The sequence below is a fragment of the Panthera tigris genome, chromosome B1 (assembly GCF_018350195.1).
Source record: "Panthera tigris isolate Pti1 chromosome B1, P.tigris_Pti1_mat1.1, whole genome shotgun sequence".
Classification (NCBI taxonomy): domain Eukaryota; kingdom Metazoa; phylum Chordata; class Mammalia; order Carnivora; family Felidae; genus Panthera; species Panthera tigris.
This window is the reverse complement of record NC_056663.1, coordinates 46,650,131-46,669,992: the sequence shown is the minus strand read 5'-3', so window position 1 is coordinate 46,669,992 and position 19,862 is coordinate 46,650,131. Positions and strand designations below refer to the sequence as shown.

Here is a 19,862-nt window from a genome sequence, read left to right as displayed (position 1 = left end):
AATTTGGCCCCGTCATCTAAGAGTTCAAATAAGAAGAAAAAGGATTGTGTGTTTTCACACAATTTAGCTCAGAAAACCCAGAGCTAGAGTTCTTTCCTGCAAAAGGCACAATTTATTTGACATGAGTTACTGTGTTTGCACAGACATGGCCATACCTCTTAGTAATGTACACTTTCAGTTCTCTGCACAAGCCAAGGGGTCCTCTTTTGTTTTGCCTCATTTCATTTGGAAATATGAGAACTCTTCTTCCTTGTGATTTTCCTCTGTTAACATCTGGAGTTGAGAGGTAATCCCTACCTAGGAATCACGCCCCTGAGAAATGGCCAGAGTGCTCAGTAACAGAGAAATTAAGAGATTTAATGTAGTAAACAGGCAGACACACACACGCACACACACACACACACGCACACACACACACACACACACACACACACAGAAAAGAAACAACAAGAACCAGGAAAACCCATCCCTGGCAATGAAGGTAATGTAGCCTGTGGGAAGCTTGAGTTATCAATAAGCTAAACCACTTCTTTATTGTTCAATAAAAACAGAAGTTCCCTTAACAATGCTCCGTGGCTCTTATCTTATTCTACCTTGGAGATATTGAACTCTAATGAGTGAAATAATGTGTATTCCAATGTGTTATGGGAAAAGTCTCAACTCCGGTAAACTAATATTTTTCTTCTTAAAGAATATCATTTCAGGGCTTTCATTGTGTGTGATTTCCTTTTTAAACAACTGGAGTCCCTCTCTGGGGATAAAAGGTTAATGGATTGTGTTGAGAAAAGGGAGAAGAGTAGAAATAAAAATGTATTAAATCTTTAAAGTTTGTATCTAAGAACTTTGCTGTGCTGGTGATGGGGATTTGAATATAGTTTCTTCCAGAAAACCATTAATTTGAAGTTGCCTTCAATGATTCACAAATCACCAAGGTACATTTGGGAAGCATATATTTTAGTCCACATAACACAGAAATAATCAATCTCTCAAGTGTTCCATTGACAGTTTGTGGGTTTAAAACTCACTTTTATAGAAATGTTCTCCCATCCCACCCTGGATTTCATCTTGCTCATCCCTGTGCTTTTCAGAGAGGACTGACATATTCTTAAAAGGTTTTCACAAAAATGCTATGCATTCTTTCCATAACCTTGTGACAGAGTATAGAAGACCTTGTCTCTTGTGTCCAGTTGAACCATACCTACAAAAAAATTGGCAGCCACTTACACTCACTCCATCCTTAGCAGAGAGAGACAGCAGCTCACCATTTATGTAATTTAATAACAATTCCTGACAGGGACCAGAGATTTGTTGTACATACTAAATTCTTTACCAGTGCCTTTGGACATTTTCAGTTTTTTCTGTTCATACGACACTCAGAAGTATATTTATTTGAAGTAGGAATTACAAGAATCGAAAAGAAACCCTGAAGACCATGTAGTGGTTAAGAGCATGGGTATCAGTGTTAGACGATACCAGGTTTGTTTGGAATCTGGCCCTCACTTTACAAGCTTTGAGGTACATATGTTACCTAGCTTCCTTCAACCTCAGTTTCCCCAGATGTAAAATAGCTATAATTATATCTATCACATAGAACTGCTGTGAGGAATGCAGAGTCCCAGGGCCCAGTGTATATACAGCAAGTGCTCAATCAAGGGTAGCCTTGAAAGGGATAAATCTGAAATTGCTCATTATTATTATTATTTTTTAATGGGGCAAGCGGCTGTTGATTACTCTTCCAAAAACAAACAGAAAGTTGCGAACTTTTATAATTTCAAATAGACAAAAGGGCCAGTATTATTCACATGCAAGTAACTGTCTTGCATAGAATAACCTCTCACTGGCTGGTGATTCATTCCTTCAGTTTACATTCACGCTGTATGTAATTCTCCCAGCCATTGGTAGCGCTGTGAGAGGTAGAAGCTGTATGATATATGCCTTGCCCTCAGGGCATGATCTACTCCCCGGAGGTAATTTGAGTGACCTCAGGAAACAGAAGTCACTTATTGAGGCAGCTGGGTTGGAAGTCACAATTGTTGCCCACCAAGCTATGAGTGTGATGTCCCAGTGAGTCATCTGCAGGGTGATGTCCTCTAAATAACCCTACTTTGTCTACTCCTGGCTCTAGAGTTTCCCTCTCTCTGCTATCAGACAACACTATCCAGTTAATTTGCTTTCCTCTGCCAGACACCTCTGTGCTGATTAATTCTAATCTCTGGTGTGGAAGAAACTGGAGAGCTTGAGTGTATTCTTGGTTTCTGTACTTAACTCTGAACTTGTGCTTCTGAGGAATACGTGTAGTGGTTATTATCTAGGGGAAACTAAAGAGTATTCATTAGGCATTGCACACATTCAAAGGATGACTATTTTTTTTTTATCAAGATACATTTTAATCTTGTTGCTAGGATGGAGTGGCAAAAGACATTTAGCCCTAATTAAGCATCTGCCAGGAAAATGAAATACAGTTCTACCTTTTAATTATCTACATTTAACTTACTATTTTCAATAGCATGTTGGCCTGAAGATATCTAAGGTCCCCAAAGTAATGGAGGCACGCTTCCGTGAAAATGCTTCCCTAATATGTCAGACTTCTGAAACTTTAAATATGTGTCCCATCTGTGTGTCCTTCCCAGAGCCTTGCTTGAGACGTCAAGCTGACTGGGTAAGGAGACAGCCTTCATGTCCCCGGTAGAATGGCATCCACCCCCAGAAGCTCTTGCTGCATGGAGGGGTGAGCAGCCCCTCTTGTGTGGTCCCATAGCGCTTCTCCTGTCATGGCAGTTCCCATGCCGCCTTGTCGGGGTAGGTTGAAATGTCTCCCCCCTTTAACCTGTAAGCTCCTTGAGGGCAAGAATCTTGCTCATCTGCTTTGTCACAGTATCCTCAGCACCTGGTGTAGTGGCAGGCACAGTATGATGACTCACTTATTTTGTTCAAATAATGTACATTACAAACTGTATAACATCTCTGATGTATTGCCTATGATAGGGGACCTGCAACAAGGTATGCATAGAGACAATAATAACATGATGTTAAGATGAAATCAGATACTACATGTGGTTACCTTAATAATAAAAGTAAAGGGCTATAAAAGGGTACAATAATCAGCAATGATAATAATGCTATTCAAAATATGGGGAAGCTTCTCATTTTTCAAACATCTTTTTTTTTTTTAATTTTTTTTTTAACGTTTATTTATTTTTCAGACAGAGAGAGAGACACAGCATGAACGGGGTAGGGGCAGAGAGAGAGGGAAACACAGAATCGGAAGCAGGCTCTGAGCCATCAGCCCAGAGCCCGACGCGGGACACGAACCCGCGGACCGCGAGATCGTGACCTGAGCCAAAGTCGGACGCTTAACCGACTGAGCCACCCAGGCGCCCCTCAAACATCTTTTTTTAAATGTTTACTTATTTTGAGAGAGAGACAGAAAGCACAAGTGAGGGAAGGGCAAAGAGAGAGGGAAAGAGAGAATCCCAAGCAGGCTTCATGCTCAGCACAGACCCTGATGCAGGGTTCAATCCCAGGACCATGAGATCATGACCTGAGCCAAAATCAAGAGTCAGACTCTCGAGCGACTGAGCCACCCAGGTGCCCTGAAGCATGTTTTCTAGGCTCTAGCCCTGGACTAGTAAGAGGCACATGAAAAATATTCCCTTGTGGAAGTGGTGGGCTTTCTGCCTCCTGATGTGTGAGTTGTTTTCTGTCTTCTCCAGGGACCATGGGTAAGGAAGGATGATCTCACAGCCGAATGCAGGCATCGGAGGGGACTGAGAAACCTAAGTAGGCAATGGTTCATTGGAGAAGGCTCTTGAATATGAGACTGTTGCTTTTCAAGAGGAGTTTCATTTTTCCTTTTTCTTTCCCAAAGAATTGAGGGAGGAGGGCCCTGTGCTACTCATGAAGTTGTATTGGAAATAGTTGTTTGGAGCTTTGTCTCTGGAGAGCAGTTTACTCATTCTCTCGGTTAATCCCCAGTTGTGAGCCATTACAATGTGGAAAATAAAGCACAGAGTTGGTGAAATGCAGAGCTAAGCTGGCCCAAGGAGAGGGTACAGAGCATCAGTTGAGAAAACAATTCACCAAAACCCAGTTTGCTGGTTTTTTACTTCTTCTGTGTGGTTTTGGGATATGAAAGATACGCCAAGGAGGAAGAGGGATCCTTGACTTCCCTTCTTGAAACTTAGTTATTCAGTTTAGTAAAGCTAAGCATCCTGCTACAGAGAACTTCCAAAAGATTGAGGGACATGAAGCTAGGAGGGGTGGGAAGCATCAGGGAATGATGTCAAATTCCTCCCCAGGTGCCCATCACCAGGTGTATCTGAGAGCAGGCTGGCAACAATAACCATGGCAGGATGTTCCCTTTGGGATTTGTGGAAGTACGATAATGAGCAGTAGATAAAAGGTGTGGGACAGCTATTAGGCCATGGGCTGCAGTGGGTGTGGTGCTGAATGTGAAATACTATTCCAGAATTCTTTCTTTGCTAGGGAACAAGTCAAGACTAAGACTCAAAGCCCTTTTCATAAACGGTAGCCAGGAATAAATGATTTGCCTTCTTTTTCTCTCACCGTTGCCTTCCTGCTGTCTTCTGTATTTCTCTTCTTGGAACACTAACACGTATACCTTCAATTAGTTTGAAAATTCTGTAACTTTCAGTCTCCCACCAGGATTAGACTTGCTAAGAGTAACTAGTGTTTTCTATCTGATAAATAAGGGGATTACAGCAATAACTGCTGTCAGCATTTTTCTCATTTAAACAAATAAAGCTGACAAATGATGAAGGTCTGTGCTGTTCTGTTATGTTTAGAACATGCAGAGCAATTATTCATCTGCTGCCAACATTAGTCTCCGTACAACCGAAACATCCAACAGCGTCGAAAGCTTATTAGCATATCAGTCCCATAGTCATATTTTTATATATTCTGTAAGACGCCAGTCCATTACAAAGGCTGATGGTTATAATTTACACAGTAATTTAAAGGGTTGGACTTTTCTGTGCTTATTAGAGTTACACAAGTCATCAGGTGCAGTGCTGCTCTTATTTATGAGATGTCACCTTCTGTGTGCCTGGGATTTTTGCTCCTCTGTAGTATTTCCCGTGAACAAGTTAGCTGCCATCTCTCGAGGTGGGGAAGTAGATGGCCATCCCTGCAATGCTGTTGGATGAACTTCAGCGGAGGGGTGTGGGCAGTGGTTTCCTTAAATAGAGCTGCTTTCCCTGGATGTTTGGTCATGCTCACACGTGTGTGTGTGTGTGTGTGTGTGTGTGTGTGTGTGTATCACTAGACAGCGCTATAATGGAGATTTGAGAGAGAATATACTATTTAAAACCTTTTTTATTCAATAGAATTATTTCTTGTTACGGTAGAGATAAGCATAATAGATCCACAATGGTCATGATTTTCCAAGAGGTCTCCTAGAGGGAATGATGTGACAAGACTGAAGACTTCATGTTAGAAGAAAGGTCTAATCCAGACAGTGTATTTGGCCAGACGGGGGTGGAGGTCATGTCACTTGTGGCCTTTTATTTTTATTTTTTTTAATCTATTTATCTATTTTGAGAGAGAGAGAGAGAGAAACAGCATGCACGTGTAGGTGCAAGTGGAAGAGGGACAGAGAGAGAGAGAGAGAGAGGTAGAGAGAGAATCCCAAGCAGGCTCCACGCTATCAGTGCTGAGCCTGATGTGGCACTTGATCTCACAGGCCTTAAGATCATGACCTGAACCTGATTCCTGGAGAGAGCAGATAACTTGCCTGTAAGAGTGCCTTTTATATGCAAACAAACTGTCCAGAGCCCAGACCCTGAGCTACTACTTTTATTAAGCTCTTACACTTCAGGGCAATATTCACTTATGCTCATTTCAGGACCAGCTACCTGACAACTGGGGACAGCCATTATGTTCCTGAGCCCACTGAAATGATTCAAACTCGACAATTTTACACCTGTTTACCAGGTCCCGTGTCTTCCCATGGAAACCACAATAAAGGCTCTTGCCCCCATTTTCCTGTGCCCCTTCTGCCTCCTAGCTTCCCCAGGTGGCCCTGCATGGTGTAATTTGCCTCTTGTTTCTGGGGATTTGTGAGAGTAAATTGTTCCCCATCAGCTTGAACCCATTCTGACCTCTCAAGCCTATAGAATGCTTCTCTGATGAAACCCCTGATTCCTAAATGGTAGGCATATTCTGTCTCCACATGTCTCTGCACTGTGACAGAGTATCTCTGACCTCTGGGTGCATTGATTTGATGTTCTGTCTCATCCCTTTCACTATTCAAAGTAGGGTCATCCACCGTTTGCCTCAAATAAAAGAGAAAAATATAACACAAGCCCTCATCCCTGCAGTCTCGTTCCTTAGTTTTGTTTATTTCACATTATTTTCGAATCCCCGGCATGGGCGGCCACACTCCGCTCTGCTTTCTGTCCTAACCATCCTGTTTTGTTCTCTGCTTCGTTTTTATTCTCCTTTTCTCTTCACCTCCCAACTCTGCCTCCTCCTCGCCCTCATCCTTCCACTCACACTTTTTGTTTCTTTAAGTGCGAAGACAAAAACACCACCATCAATAAAAACACCTGTAGGGCTTTTTTTCCTATTCCCTGTGGAACTCAGCTTTTGAGACCCTTACATCTCTGGGGGGGGGGGGGGAGTGTACTTTTGCACTTGGCACAAACAGGGAAACATAGATTATCAACTGTCATGAAGATGATTTTCTATGTGTGATACCTTCTAAAATGTGAGGAAGTATAACTCCAATTATACGTGGTGATTTATGTGGTCATAAAACTCTCTCCATCACACGCCATCAATAACATGTTATTGATTGGGTAGAAAGGAATGTCTCCCAAGCCTTGACTGATGGCACACCTCCGTTCTTGTTCTTTAAATCCTACCACCACCCAAGATAAAATCACATTCCACTTCCTCCATCAAGAGCCCCTGGTTCATTGGATTGTACTGATGATTCTGTCCCATGAATTCCTTTTGAATTTAAAGGAAAAAGCATAATTATGCACTTCTTGTTTCTTTAAATGTTCCCTGTGTTAGTCTTATTTCCATAATTAAGTATAAGTACCTAAAATACAGGGACAGAATTTTAATTTTTGAGAAGGATGTGCACGTGGTGCTGGTTTTGCTGTAAGACAGATCTAGGTTCAGACCCCAGATCTTCCATTAAGAGACTGTGTAACTGCAGACAAATGACTTCGTCTCTCTTAAGACGGTTCTTTTGTCTGCATAGTGGGGATGCCATAGTTCCTACCGCGTTAGTCTGTTGTGAAAATGTAGTGAGTGAGTAGGTTGGAGGCTTATATGATGCTAGTATATAAGTGCAATTCAATAGGCATGGTCTCTTTTTCTCCCACACTGCCTGTCCCAGAGAAAGGCACAGCCTCAGCATGTCCGGTGAATGGAGAGAGCTTGCTGACTGTCAGGGCTGCTGTCCTGCCTGTGATGATTGAACTGATATGGCTAGTGATGCGTGTCCCCTTTCATCCTTGGCACTCTATGCAAGGTGACTGTTCTTCCCAAAGAAAGAAAGGCCGATTGTCCTTGGTCAGAGGTTTGGAAGAAACTCACGCTCCCCAGTAAGAAGTACCAAGCACATTTTCTAACCCTTGGGAGGATGCAAAGCAATTAATGATAATAAATATTGAGAGGTGGCTGTCTCAGTTTTATCTTATTTTGCAGGGGTAGCCTTAGCTCCTCTTTCAATAAGAGCCTCTCCTTCCTTTACCTCCTCACACCATTGCTACAGTGGCCTTGCTGGGCTCTCTCCTCAGGGCTTTGAGACTCACGTAGTTCAAATTGTCTGCATTGTATTTGTTGTCTGAAGCCTTTGAAGCTGAGGCAGGGCCCTTCCCTGGTTTCCCGGCCTGTTCACACACATTCACTGTTCCCTCTTTCTCCTGAGCCACATTGCTAGATCCTTGCCCACTGCCATACCCAGGGATAGGGCCATTTAGAACCACCTGGAACTACATCTCTGTGGTCTGTGTGCTGAGGCCTCGTTAGCCTCTAGAATCCCAGCAGGTAATTGTGGTACTGCATTCCTCACCGTAGGCTTTACACCAAGCAAGACAAAGAAAAAGCATCAAGTCGAGTTACTGTGAAAATTATTGTATGGTATTGGAGCCACATTGGTTGGTAATACTTTGCACTCATTCTTTCTAGCTTACTCAGCTGTTGGAATTTAATTAGCAGCAATATATTATTGTCAGAGTAATTAAAACCTCGCCTTGATTAAAAACAGAACTGTTTAATTAACAAGAGAAGGTTTGGCTATCCTTAACTTTTGGTTTGAAAAATACAGCGGCCTCAGTTGATTTGCTCTGTCTCCCCATCAGGCTTGAAGGTCCGGGAGGTGTTTATCAACGTCACCAGGCAGCAGGTAGAGGACTTCCACGGGCCAGAGGACTACTGGTGCCAGTGTGTGGCATGGAGCCACCTGGGGACCTCCAAAAGCAGGAAGGCCTCCGTGCGCATAGCTTGTGAGTACATTCTGGGTGATGTTCTTGTCTGGTGTGAACACGGGCCGGAGTTCATCGGAGCTGAAGAGGGGGCTTTGGAGGTGCCAGGTGCTTCTGCAGAATATCGATCAGAGGACATCCAGGAGGCATCACAACTGTCTCTGTCTCTACCAAATTTACTCTTTAAAGTTGTGTTTTAAATGTTGAAAATTGCCTCTGGAGTACAATCCGCAAATCAGGTTGGCTCCGAGATTCTGCCGAGATTGTCAGATCGCAGGTGTCTTGACAATGCCGGGGGTGGGGAGGGGAACGGTTTCTGAGAGAAAGAAACCCGTGTAAATGGGTTCTACTATTCGTTATCAATGACAAAGTTCAAGGGGGCATTGATGGGAAAAGGTGAGCAGTGACTATTTACTGCACTTTCCAGCAGATCTGCAAAAATAAGACATTAGAGATTAAGGGATTTGTAATAGCCTGCTGTTCAGCCTCTTGCTTCTGTATCTTAAAACATGGAAATGGGCTTTAAAACTGCATTTGTTTGACCCATGTAGAACTCCAAAAAAGAAAAAGGGGGGTGGGGGAAGAAGAAGAAAATTGCTTTCAGGAGAGTCCAAGATGTTTTTATCATATTTCAGCATCAATGTTTTCATCATCTCAAACAGACTTAGAAGGACAGAAACTTCCTTCCTCCTCCCTTAAAATGTCTTCATTCCCCTACCACCATTATCCCGCCATGATGGGTCCCCATAAAATCTCTTTTGTGAGCCCAGGAGTGTAAAAGCTCCTCCAGAAAGAAATTGAGAGAAGGAGGACAGACTTGGTTATTGTTGTTTTATTCAAATGCTGCCTTTTGAGAGTGCCATAAAGAATACGGGACAAGGGGGATTTATTTGAGGACTCAAGGAATTCATAGCAGATGTCGATGGTTTTAGGGATTGAGAATAGGAATGAATTGCTATTTGCAGAGACATTTATGTTTCTTGGGAAATGAGATCTTCTTCTCAAAATACGCATTTCACCTTCACTCTCCTGGCAATTTGAGAGGCCCTCTCCTGCATGTTGACTGGGCCCTAGTAGTAGGCCAAGGAGAAGAGGTCATTTTGTAAGCTGTGCTCTTTGATGTAAGAGCCACAGGAAACCGTTGTCCTGTAGTTATTTAGTTAATTTCAGCCAACAAATACTTTTTGACTCTAAAGTAGCAGGTCAGCTGACAGAGGGGATATGTTTGGTTTTACCTTAACACAACCAGCTCTGTGATCCCTGCACAGCTTCGGCCAGGCTAGTCGGCGCATTTGACCCTTGTCAGGGTCAAATTTCCCAGTCTCTCTCTGGGAAAAAAAGAGAGAACAAGCAGCACAGGGATTTCAACATGGCCTTCCTCAATTTGTGGCTTTTCCACATCACTTTTCCTCCTCTTCCTCTATGTCTCTGAGGTCCGGGTGACCTATTCTGTGATTTATTATAAATAACATCACACTGATCTGTCACCTCCAGTCTCTCTCACCTCCATACTTGCTCATTTAATTTCTGATTGTCACCTGCTTGCTAGAAAGCTCCGGGTTTTCCCCTGGCTTACAAAGTTTAGCAAAGAATGGCTCCCAGCTCACCTTTGTTCATTTCCCATAACCTTCGATCATGTGCGCTATATCCTTCCAAGCAGTTAGCTGTTCTGCACATCACCGTCGCTTCTCTGACATGTGCCTTTGCTCCTGCAGTTTCCTCTTTGACCATGTGGACCATGGTGGTTAAGACCCCAGGAGACACGGCAGCCTTGCTGGTTACTGGTTCCAGCTCTACTCCTTAGTTTTGTGATGGCGGACAGTTTACGCATCTCTCTGTGTCTTCATGTCTCCAGTGATGAAAGGGTGCCTACTTCATAGAATTATCGCAAGACTTACAGGGACTGATAACTAGAAAGTATTTCAGATTGTACCTGGCACAGAGGTAGGCTTATCAGTCATGAGCTATTTGAGCCTCCATAGAACCAGCATCACTCTTTAGGAGGCGTGTTAATACTTACTAAAACTAATTGCACTGAATTAAAATTGTAGCGCCTCAGTCAATTTTATGCAGATTATGGCTAATGCAGTCTCTTAAAAATACATGCTAGGGCAGCCCTAGGATCTAACTCTTCCAAGCATGATAGGATCAAAGGATGTTACAAATGGAGAAACCTTTTCCATCATTTCTTGACTTTTTTAGAGGCATCTGATACTTTTGTGGTAACAATTACACCAATCTCTTCAGGGTTCAAAACATCGTTTTGACATTCTTGCATATGATATGCACATATGAATGTGATGAAGATGTGATTTTTAAGTAAAAAAATTACCATTAAACCCTATGTTATGCAATTAATGGTATCTCCTATATTTGTAACATATTTTTAGTTTCCTCCTATGTCGCAAGTGACAGATTTTTTAATTGATTTAAAATTATTTATGCAAGTCAAGACATGGTTCGTCATTAAATATTGCATTTGACTTGGGGACCAGTGTACATTAAAATGTAAATTGAAATTTAACTATGTTTAATGCCATTAAGCATCAAAAGTGGAGGGAAAAAAACTGCCTTTAGGACCTTGCTTGAAATTCTTTTCATTTGCTTGTAGGAAAAAAAAAAAAAAAAAAAGCACTTTTTTTTTTTTTTTTTTAATAACTTTCATGTTTTGTTGAAATAAGATTTCTGGCTGCTATTTGCAAGTACTTCCCAGCAAATAACACATTGCACATGAGGATAGTCTTTATTCCCAATAAATGAAAAGCCAAATTGGATATAATTGTCACTATGTTTCTCCTTTTTGAGATTGGTTTTTGAAGTACTAAAGACATCTTAATGTGCTAAATAAGGATTTTGATAGATGAATGTAGCTTATGAATCTGATGACAATTGTCTTGAGGGGACTTTGCAAAATTAGTATCATTTTTATATTATTCATTAAATTATTGTAGTTCAACATCAGAGCTCCTTATGCTTCCTACATTTAGCCAGTGATGCATTAAGAATTTAACAATTTTGAAACCACAGCCAGCAGACCTTCCCTGGCAGCTGGCGCCTCCCACCAAGGGGTGTATGTATCGACTGCGGTGACTTGACATGATCACACTAGGTAATCACTGGCATGATATCACCTCGACATCGTTCAACTTTAAAGGGAAATGGGATAAATACAAGTACTTTATTTATTTAACTCGTATTTTTCTTGACACGGCCCCACCCGCGTTTTCGGTTAGATATGCAGATGCCTGGCTTCCACCCCAGGCCTGTTGGGTCAGATTCTGACCCATGACTCAGTAAGTCCGGTGCAAGGTCTGAGGTTCTATTATTTTCAAGAGCTCCTAGATGATGCTGATGTTGCCAGCCGGTCTGTGGGCCATACATGGAGTAGCAAGACCATAAAAACAAACAAACGAACAGAACCTTTATGACACACGATTTGGGAAATACTGATTTAACCCGTTCATCCATTTAATAGCTGAATATATTGATAAGGTGTCATCATTTAATAGCTGAATAAATGATGTTCAGAAGGGTTAGGTGGCTTGACCAAAGGTCACCCAGCAGATGGTGCTTTGCTACTAAACCTTGTTGACTCCTTTCTATCAACTGGAATTTGAGAACCATCCTAGCAAGAAAGGTTCACGTGCACGTAAGTTGTTTGCTTGAGGGAAGCAGTGATTGCTTTTCCATTCCGTTGCTGAGGAAATTCCTCCTCATGGTGAAGTTCATGCATATGTTGAATATATTTTAGTGCATATAAGTTACACGCGTTGTACGTGTACATGAAGTCAAACGCATCACTGCCTTCGTGTCCCAAAACCAGTACAGGCTTTGTTTTAGTAACCAGAGTGCCTGTCATCTTAAACTATTGTCTTCTCCTTAATAATTCCACAGTGTGTCAGAGAGATGTTGGCTGCCTTCCAAATGCCCGGGGCTGGAAATAGCCGAGGCCCCGTCTCAAAAACGATTTTCTAAAGGTAAAAATAAATAAATAAAGCCAACCCACATGTACCCCCACCAGGTTGGCAGAAGCCCGTCTCCAGGGAGGGACTCCCACAGGCCTTCTCTCGTTTGTCTGATTCTATCCAGCTGGAGGTGGTCGGGCCGCTGTAGCATCTGTTGGTTCTGCTGCTGGACGGTTGTCAAAACCAGGAATATTCAATTATTCAGGGTTGTTTATTTTCATGTGTGAACATTTGGCTGCTTAGCTATTGCTTTTCTTTCCCGCTTTTCTCCCTCTTCTTCATCTGCTTACACAATGTTTTGCCTGTATCATTAACCCTTGATCGATCACTCGCTTCTTGAGACTTGGGCCTTTTTTCCCAGTAGAAGAGCTGGGGCTGGAGAGATGGGAGCCTGTGCTTGTTAGAGTCACATAGCAAGTTGGCCGCTTAGAATGAAACACAGCAGGAAACCACTGTTTGCTTGATTTATTTTACTTCAGTTTTTCATTTTTTTTTATGTTTATTTATTTTTGAGGGAGAGCAAGAGAGAGAGCATGAGAGACAGATAGAGGGAGACACAAAGGAGGCTCCAGGCTCTGAGCTGTCAGCACAGAGCCTGACATAGGGCTCGAACTCCTGGACCATGAGATCATGCGTGACCTGAGCTGAAGTCGGACGCTCAACCCACTGAGCCACCCAGGCGCCCCTTTGTTGATTTTTTTTTTTTAAAGAAAAGATCTATAAAGTATACAGCCTGAATATCGTTTAAATAGGCTGCTTTTTTGAGGCACGCCTAAAATACCTATGCAGTTGTGCCAAGAATGAGTGAAGAGTTTAAAGGAGAACCTCATTTAAAAGCTATGAAATTCTCTACCTCATTTTCCAGGCACACATTAAAACAGTATTATTTTTATTTGTTTCTTTTTGGAGGGTAGTGGTATCTTTTTGAAAACTATAGAAGAGAGACATCCAATTAAGCCTCCATTATGGATCTCAGCTTCATGGCTCTGATAAATAACTTCACCTGCTAAAAACTGCCGATGACCGATGACCCCCTCCTGACAGCAAATTAAATAATTAGAATAAATGTAGGCACATCTGCCTGATATTCAAATGCAGCCTTAACCTACTTTTGTAGCTTTGTCTCCCACTACATCCCTGCAAGCGTGCTGAGATCCCACTACGGTAGCACAGCTTAGACTCTGGGACATGAGACTCACTTTTCCCCTCTGTCATGTGCTCATATTCTTTCTCTTCCCTGGAGCATATTCTCAGCCCCACTGTGCACCATCCTGCAGCTTCCCACCTAATTCCTACATCCGAGGCCCGTCTCGTATGCTGTCTCCTTTATGAAACCTAGTTGAACAAATCCCTTAATACTAATTGACCTCAGCAGCTGACACACCAACTGAGCCATCGACAAGATACCTCCCCTGTGGTATCTCCAGCTTCAAAACTGAAAAATCTAAATACCCACCTCTCTGAGTTCTCATAGCATTTATTTAGCACTTATCCCATGGTAGTTATTATAATTTGCATAGAGTCACAGGTACTGTGAACTTGCTGGTGGATTTGTTCCCTTTCTTAGAATGTAATCTGATGTGAGATTCGACTGCATTACCTTCATTGTCTTGACCCCTGAGCCTACTGCAGAGACTTCTATATGACCCTTGTATTAGGAATGTTTGGTTTGAAAAGGCAACCTTATCAATGCCAGATATGATTCTCTGAAAGGGCATTTGTTAGTTATCTTGATTGGGCCACGGTGCCGACATGGTGTCTGGCTTCTTAGTGAATCTGTAGCTTACCGGGACATTATTATAAGGATCATATTTGTTCTCCCTGCCTTGTGCACTACTCCTAATAATCTTTACTGCCATAAAGAGAGGGTCAAAAGGGATTTGGGAGCAGGTGAATCATTACAATCATACAACTCTGTGATACGCAGTATACGCTCTGAAGGAGACCTTGGCCGCCAGCTCCACCTGCTCTGTTCCGTTCCTCCCTTTCCAGAACATGGAATTTACTCACAGGTTATGGGGAAAATTTGTCAAGACCTCTCTGTACTTGGTGGCGATTGCACAAAACCTTGAAACCCTCCTTCCTTCCCCTCATCGTGGAAGAATGTGGCCAAAGTGAAGAAAAGATATGATTTTACTCTGTCAATGGTCAGTCCTTTCCTTTAGACTGAAATTAATTTGCAGTTGACCCTTGAACAACATGGGAGTTAGGAGCGCTGACCTCCTCCCATGCAGTCAGAAATCCATCTTTGTAACTTTCGACTCCCAGTGACTTAACTGCTAATACCCTATTGTTGACTGGAAGCCTTACCTATAACACTAACGATTAACAAATATTTTGTATGCTGTGTATATTATATACTGCATTCTCAAATAAAGCAAGCTAGAGAAAAGGAAATGCTATTAAGAAAATCATAAGGAAGATGGGGCGCCTGGGTGGCTCAGTCGATTAAATGTCTTTACTCTTGGTTTCTGCTCAGGTCATGATCTTACAGTTTGTGAGTTCAAGTCCCGCATCTGGCTCTGCACTGACAATGTGGAGCCTGCTTGGGGTTTTCTCTCTCCCCCTCCCATGCTCTCTCTCTTTCTCAAAATAAATTAATTTAAAAATCCAAAATCATAAGGAAGAGAAAATACATGTTCATTACTGTCCAGTACGTGTAGAAAAAAATCCACACAGATGTGTACCTACACAGTTCAAACCTGTGTTGTCCAAGTATCAACTGTATGTGAAAATTACTGAAGGATATGAGAGTCTGGGCCTCTAGATGAAGCTGTGCACTGTGTAAGGGCATCTAGCCATGGAAGGGAATGGGGAGGCTGAGAAGCATCCCACACGCCAGCAGCCAGGATGTGTACCTGGCACATGGTTGCAACCGCCTGAGGGAAGGGTCTGGTTTTCCTACGCACAGAGGTGGTATTTTCAAGCCTGTGTTTGCGTGTGCCTGATTTACACAAAGGTGTCACATTGGCTTGTAGCCACAGGAGTAGGTACATAATTTGTGGTACCGAGTGCAAAATAACAACGTGGGATCCCTTGTTCAAAAATTAAGAATTTGAGGCCATCGAGCAGTCGAGCATGGGGCCCTGGGGAAGCCCACTGGTCCCATGCCCGTGAAGCTGGATGTCAGTGGCAGTGATGCGATGGTTCAGGAAATCACCTCCTACGAGGTAACATCATAAGGTCTGAGTTTTAAAATGCATGTTTGGGGTCAAGCTGGTAACTAGATATGCCCATTGGCACATTATTCTTTTGGCCACGTCCTCCTGTAAACTGTGCCTAGCTAGGCAAGCAAGGGGTGCATGCCTGTTGGCGATTCTCTAGAAGGAATAACTGCATGACGTGAGCAGGTGAAATACACACTAATAGAGGTTTTAATTTTTTTTTTAATTTTGACATAATTTCAGACTTCAGAAAAGTTGCAGTGTGTAGTACAAAGAATTCCCCGAAGTCTTCTGAGAATCATCAAATGTTGCTTTGGAGTTCTCTTTCTGTGTTGATAATATGCTTTCATATGTAGATTATTGTGGTTTGTTTTCTGACACGTTTAAGATTAAATTGCAGACAGGATGCCCCCTTTCCCTTAAATACTTAATCGTATATGCTTTTTAAAGAACAAGGATGTTTTTTGACATAACTAGTAGTATAATTATGAAGAAATTAACACTGATACAATACTATTATCTAGTCCTGAGACCTTATTCATATTTCACCCATGGTTCAGTAATCTCCTTTGTTACAATAACAACAAAAATTCTAGATCATGGGTTACATTCAGCTGAGAGGTCACTTTAGTTTTCTTTAATCCAGGTAATTTCTCAGTCCTCTTTTGTCATTCATGACATTGAGTTTTTGAAGTGTAAATGTCACTTATTTTGTACAATGTCCTTTCATTTGAACATGTAAAAGGAAACAGCAGCCACCGAAAAAGGACTCTCATTGGTCACATCTGGGACAATTTGAGTATCAAAATGATTGAGAGAGATGGATTATAACTCAGTAAATAAGAACCCAGAAATCCATACTGGTATTTTGAAAAACATGACTGAATGAACATATGAATAATGGAGGGCAAAGGGAGAGCCCTCCCTCATGGTAGAGTAAATGGATCAGTGTGAAAGGAATGATGGAAATGGAAAATCATAGTGGCAACATTAGAATATTAGAATATTAATTGATTCAGACAAGTATCACGGATGCTTAAACTAGAGGGTAAAAGTTTCAGGAGTAACAGGATGTTTGTATATCCTCAAAGTATCTCTCCACAAGATACTTCTTAATAATTACCAACGGGAAATGAGTAGCTTTTCAGTGGAAAATCCAGCCCTATACCATCTTAATCAAGTGATCAGTGTTGACGACAGCAATGGGACCTGTCGGCAGTGTATGTCTCCAAATGTGATGGACAGAGCGGACTGAATCACTTAGTGATGTTTCTTCCAAAAATGTCTGATCTATATTTAACCGGAGGGAAACGTTGGACAAACCTAAATTGAGGAACGTTTTACATAATAGGTCATTTTTAACTTCACATGTCTCTCAAAATGCCAGCCCTGTGTGTAAAACCGCAGGGATGTTCTGGGGATACAAGAAACTTCAAGATAGACATGCTACATCTTTTTGTAGCATCAGTTGTCATTCCCCTTTTAGGTCAGTCAAGTATAAACATGGATACAAGGGGTAGAAGGCAATATGTCCTTAAATTGTGAAAATGCAACTTCATTCTTCAAAGCCACTTTGTGTGGGACGCCTGAGTGGCTTAGTTGGTTAAATGTCCGACTCTTGATTTCGGCTCAGATCATGATCTCATGGGTTTGTGGGTATGAGCTCCTCATCGGGCTCTGCACTGACAGAGAGGAGCCTGCTTGGCTGGGATTCTCCCTCCCTCTCTCTCTCTCTCTGCCCCTCCCCACCTCTTCTCTTTCAAAAACAAAACAAAACAAAACAAATTTGTTCATGTCAGGTCTTCTTAGGCTCCACCCATAAATGCAGTGGAGATAGGAATTTGTTCTCTTCTGCCAGCAGGGGGCACTTCAGTAGAAAGTGTGAGAAATACTGTACAATAAGAGATTGTGATTCTATGAACAGAGTAGAATGATTTGTATGGAATTGATATAAATCGTGCTACTTTTGCTTCACGTGTGCACAATTGAAAACACCCACCTTAAAAATGGGTATTCCCAGTTAGCAGCACTTTGCTTTATAACATACCCCACTGTGGATGATGGGGCAGGGGGAACCCTCCCCAAATAATATTCCTTCATGCTGCTTATTGCCAACCATTATTTGACCAAGAAGAATTTGCAAAAAAAAAAAAAAAAAAAAAAAAACAAACACAGCCTCCACCTTTTTGGGAAATAAAGGCTTGATTCAGTCTGCTGCTCTTGTGGTAATTAATAAACCTTAAACTTCCAAGAAAATGGCCGTGTCTATAAACACTTCAGTAAAAGTTTATCAGGGAAGAGCATATAGGTTTTATTTCATCCCTTATTTTCTCTACTAAAGAAACCTTCTGACGGAGAAGCAAAACAGAAATAAAACTTTGTTAAATCTTTGAGGACTCTGAACCTAGTGACAGTATTCTTAAATTAGTTTTGCATCTGTCTACCAGAATAAGAACATTCCAGAAATTTGATAAGTAGCAAAGGAATGCTAACTTAGATGCGGCAGTGTTAGCTATCTATGCCTAATTAAGTATCTACCATGTTCTAGATAGCACAACCATAAATAAAATTCCATCCCTTCCCTTGAAGAGTTTACAGTCTAGCGATGGGCCATACTTAAAAACAAGTATTTTCAGTGGTTCGTGGCCCGTGGTAAACTCCACATGTTTTAGGAGTCCATAGGAGGGACAATTTGCTGCTTGTCAAGATCTATGATATACTTCCTCCGTTAATATCTGAGCTAATTCCCAAGGAAGAAGGAGCATTAATAATTAAAAAAAAAAAAAACAAAAAACAAAAAACAGATCTTCAGGCTAAAGACAGAGCTTGGGTAAAGGCACAGAAGGTGGAACGGTAGGAACTACCACATGGGAAACAAGGAGATGCAGCTACCAGCTAGAAGTAGAGAGATCACATTATGGAGGGTGTTTGAATTCTCTGCTGGGTTTACATTCATCCAGGATGTGGTCTGGTGCCATCAAAGTGTCATAAGAAGGACAATGATGTGGCCTTATTTTCTAAATCCCCTGCCATCCCATTCACTAGAGACAGAGTTAAGGGGAACAAGATCCGAGCAGCAGTCCAGGAGTGAAATTATGTAAATGGTTAAGGGATGAACAGAGGAAGAGCCATGAAGAAGACTGAAGATGGGAAAGAAAAGTTGAAGAGGCCCTGGAATGTGCAAGAGGGGGTGCAGACTTGTATGAAGGAATAAATGGTCCTCAGTGTCCATGCCATCCAAAGATCAAGTGAGCGGGGTCAGTGACATTTGAGAACATAAAGGTTTCCGTGGATCTGGGCAAAGCAGTGTAATGAGAGGAGGGGTTAGAAGATCATAGTGGATCTAAGAATCCATAGGAGCTGAGAAAGCAGAGGCAGTATGAACATCCCATTCCAAAAATTTGACCGAAGAGAAAAGCTAGAGAAAGAGCTAGAGTTAACCATTTGAAGAATAGACTGCAATTTAATACAAGCATGAATATTAGAAGATTTCATATTCTAAAAGCTCATGGGAATGGGAGCAGCAGAACACATGAAGAAGGAGATGCCAGAAGAGCTGGGTTTGTGTTCTGGACTCAACTGACTGGCTTTGCGCTCTCGCATAGAGTCCCCCAAACCTGCTGCGTGTGAGATTCACAGGAGAAGCACTTTAGGATTAAGATGACTGGACCTCACTCAAGACGCATGAAATCAGAATCTCTGGGAGGGGGGCCCATGCTTATTTCTTGTAACTTTTGCTGTCTTCTCCTTCTCCCTGTCCACAACTCAGTTTCTCCTGCAGGTTTCTCCTTCTCTTCCCACCTCTAAATATTGTAGTGTTTTAGCTCTCCCTCTTGAAATCTCTCCTTAAGCCACAGACTCTCCCCAGGTGAAATCTTACATTCCATGGCTTCAGGTCCTGTCTGTTGACTGCTGATGACTCTCAGCCCTGACCTTGCACCTCATCTCCTGACTTCTCTATTCACTCCTGATAGATCACTGGATCTATCTAGTAGGCATTTTAAACATATGCCAAAGAAAATTCTCTTCGTTTTTATTCCATCAACACTGCTGCAAATCTGTGTTTATTCTCTGGTTGTTCCTGGTTCAGAATTGGTCCTTCAGGTGCTCCTGACGAGGCCTGGGAGTCATCTTTGTCTCCTCTGTTTCTTTCAGCCACATCCCATCCAGTAGCAGCTTTATCTCCAGAACATACCCTGAATCTATCCACTCCTCTCCATTGGTACTAACAATTGTTATTTCTCTACCGTGATAATCGCCTCCCTCCTTCTAGT

At 42.0% G+C, this 19,862-nt stretch overlaps 1 protein-coding gene across 6 annotated transcripts in view; it reads left to right on the top strand.

Annotated features, from left to right (window-relative positions):
- Positions 1-19,862, top strand: part of UNC5D (unc-5 netrin receptor D) — a 547,698-nt gene that overhangs the window by 320,218 nt on the left and 207,618 nt on the right. For all 6 annotated transcript variants that reach the window (XM_042983507.1, XM_042983506.1, XM_042983509.1 and 3 more), the window contains exon 3: positions 8,337-8,480. In XM_042983507.1, coding sequence (XP_042839441.1) covers positions 8,337-8,480 — 144 coding nt within the window. The remainder of the gene's footprint in view (positions 1-8,336; positions 8,481-19,862) is intronic.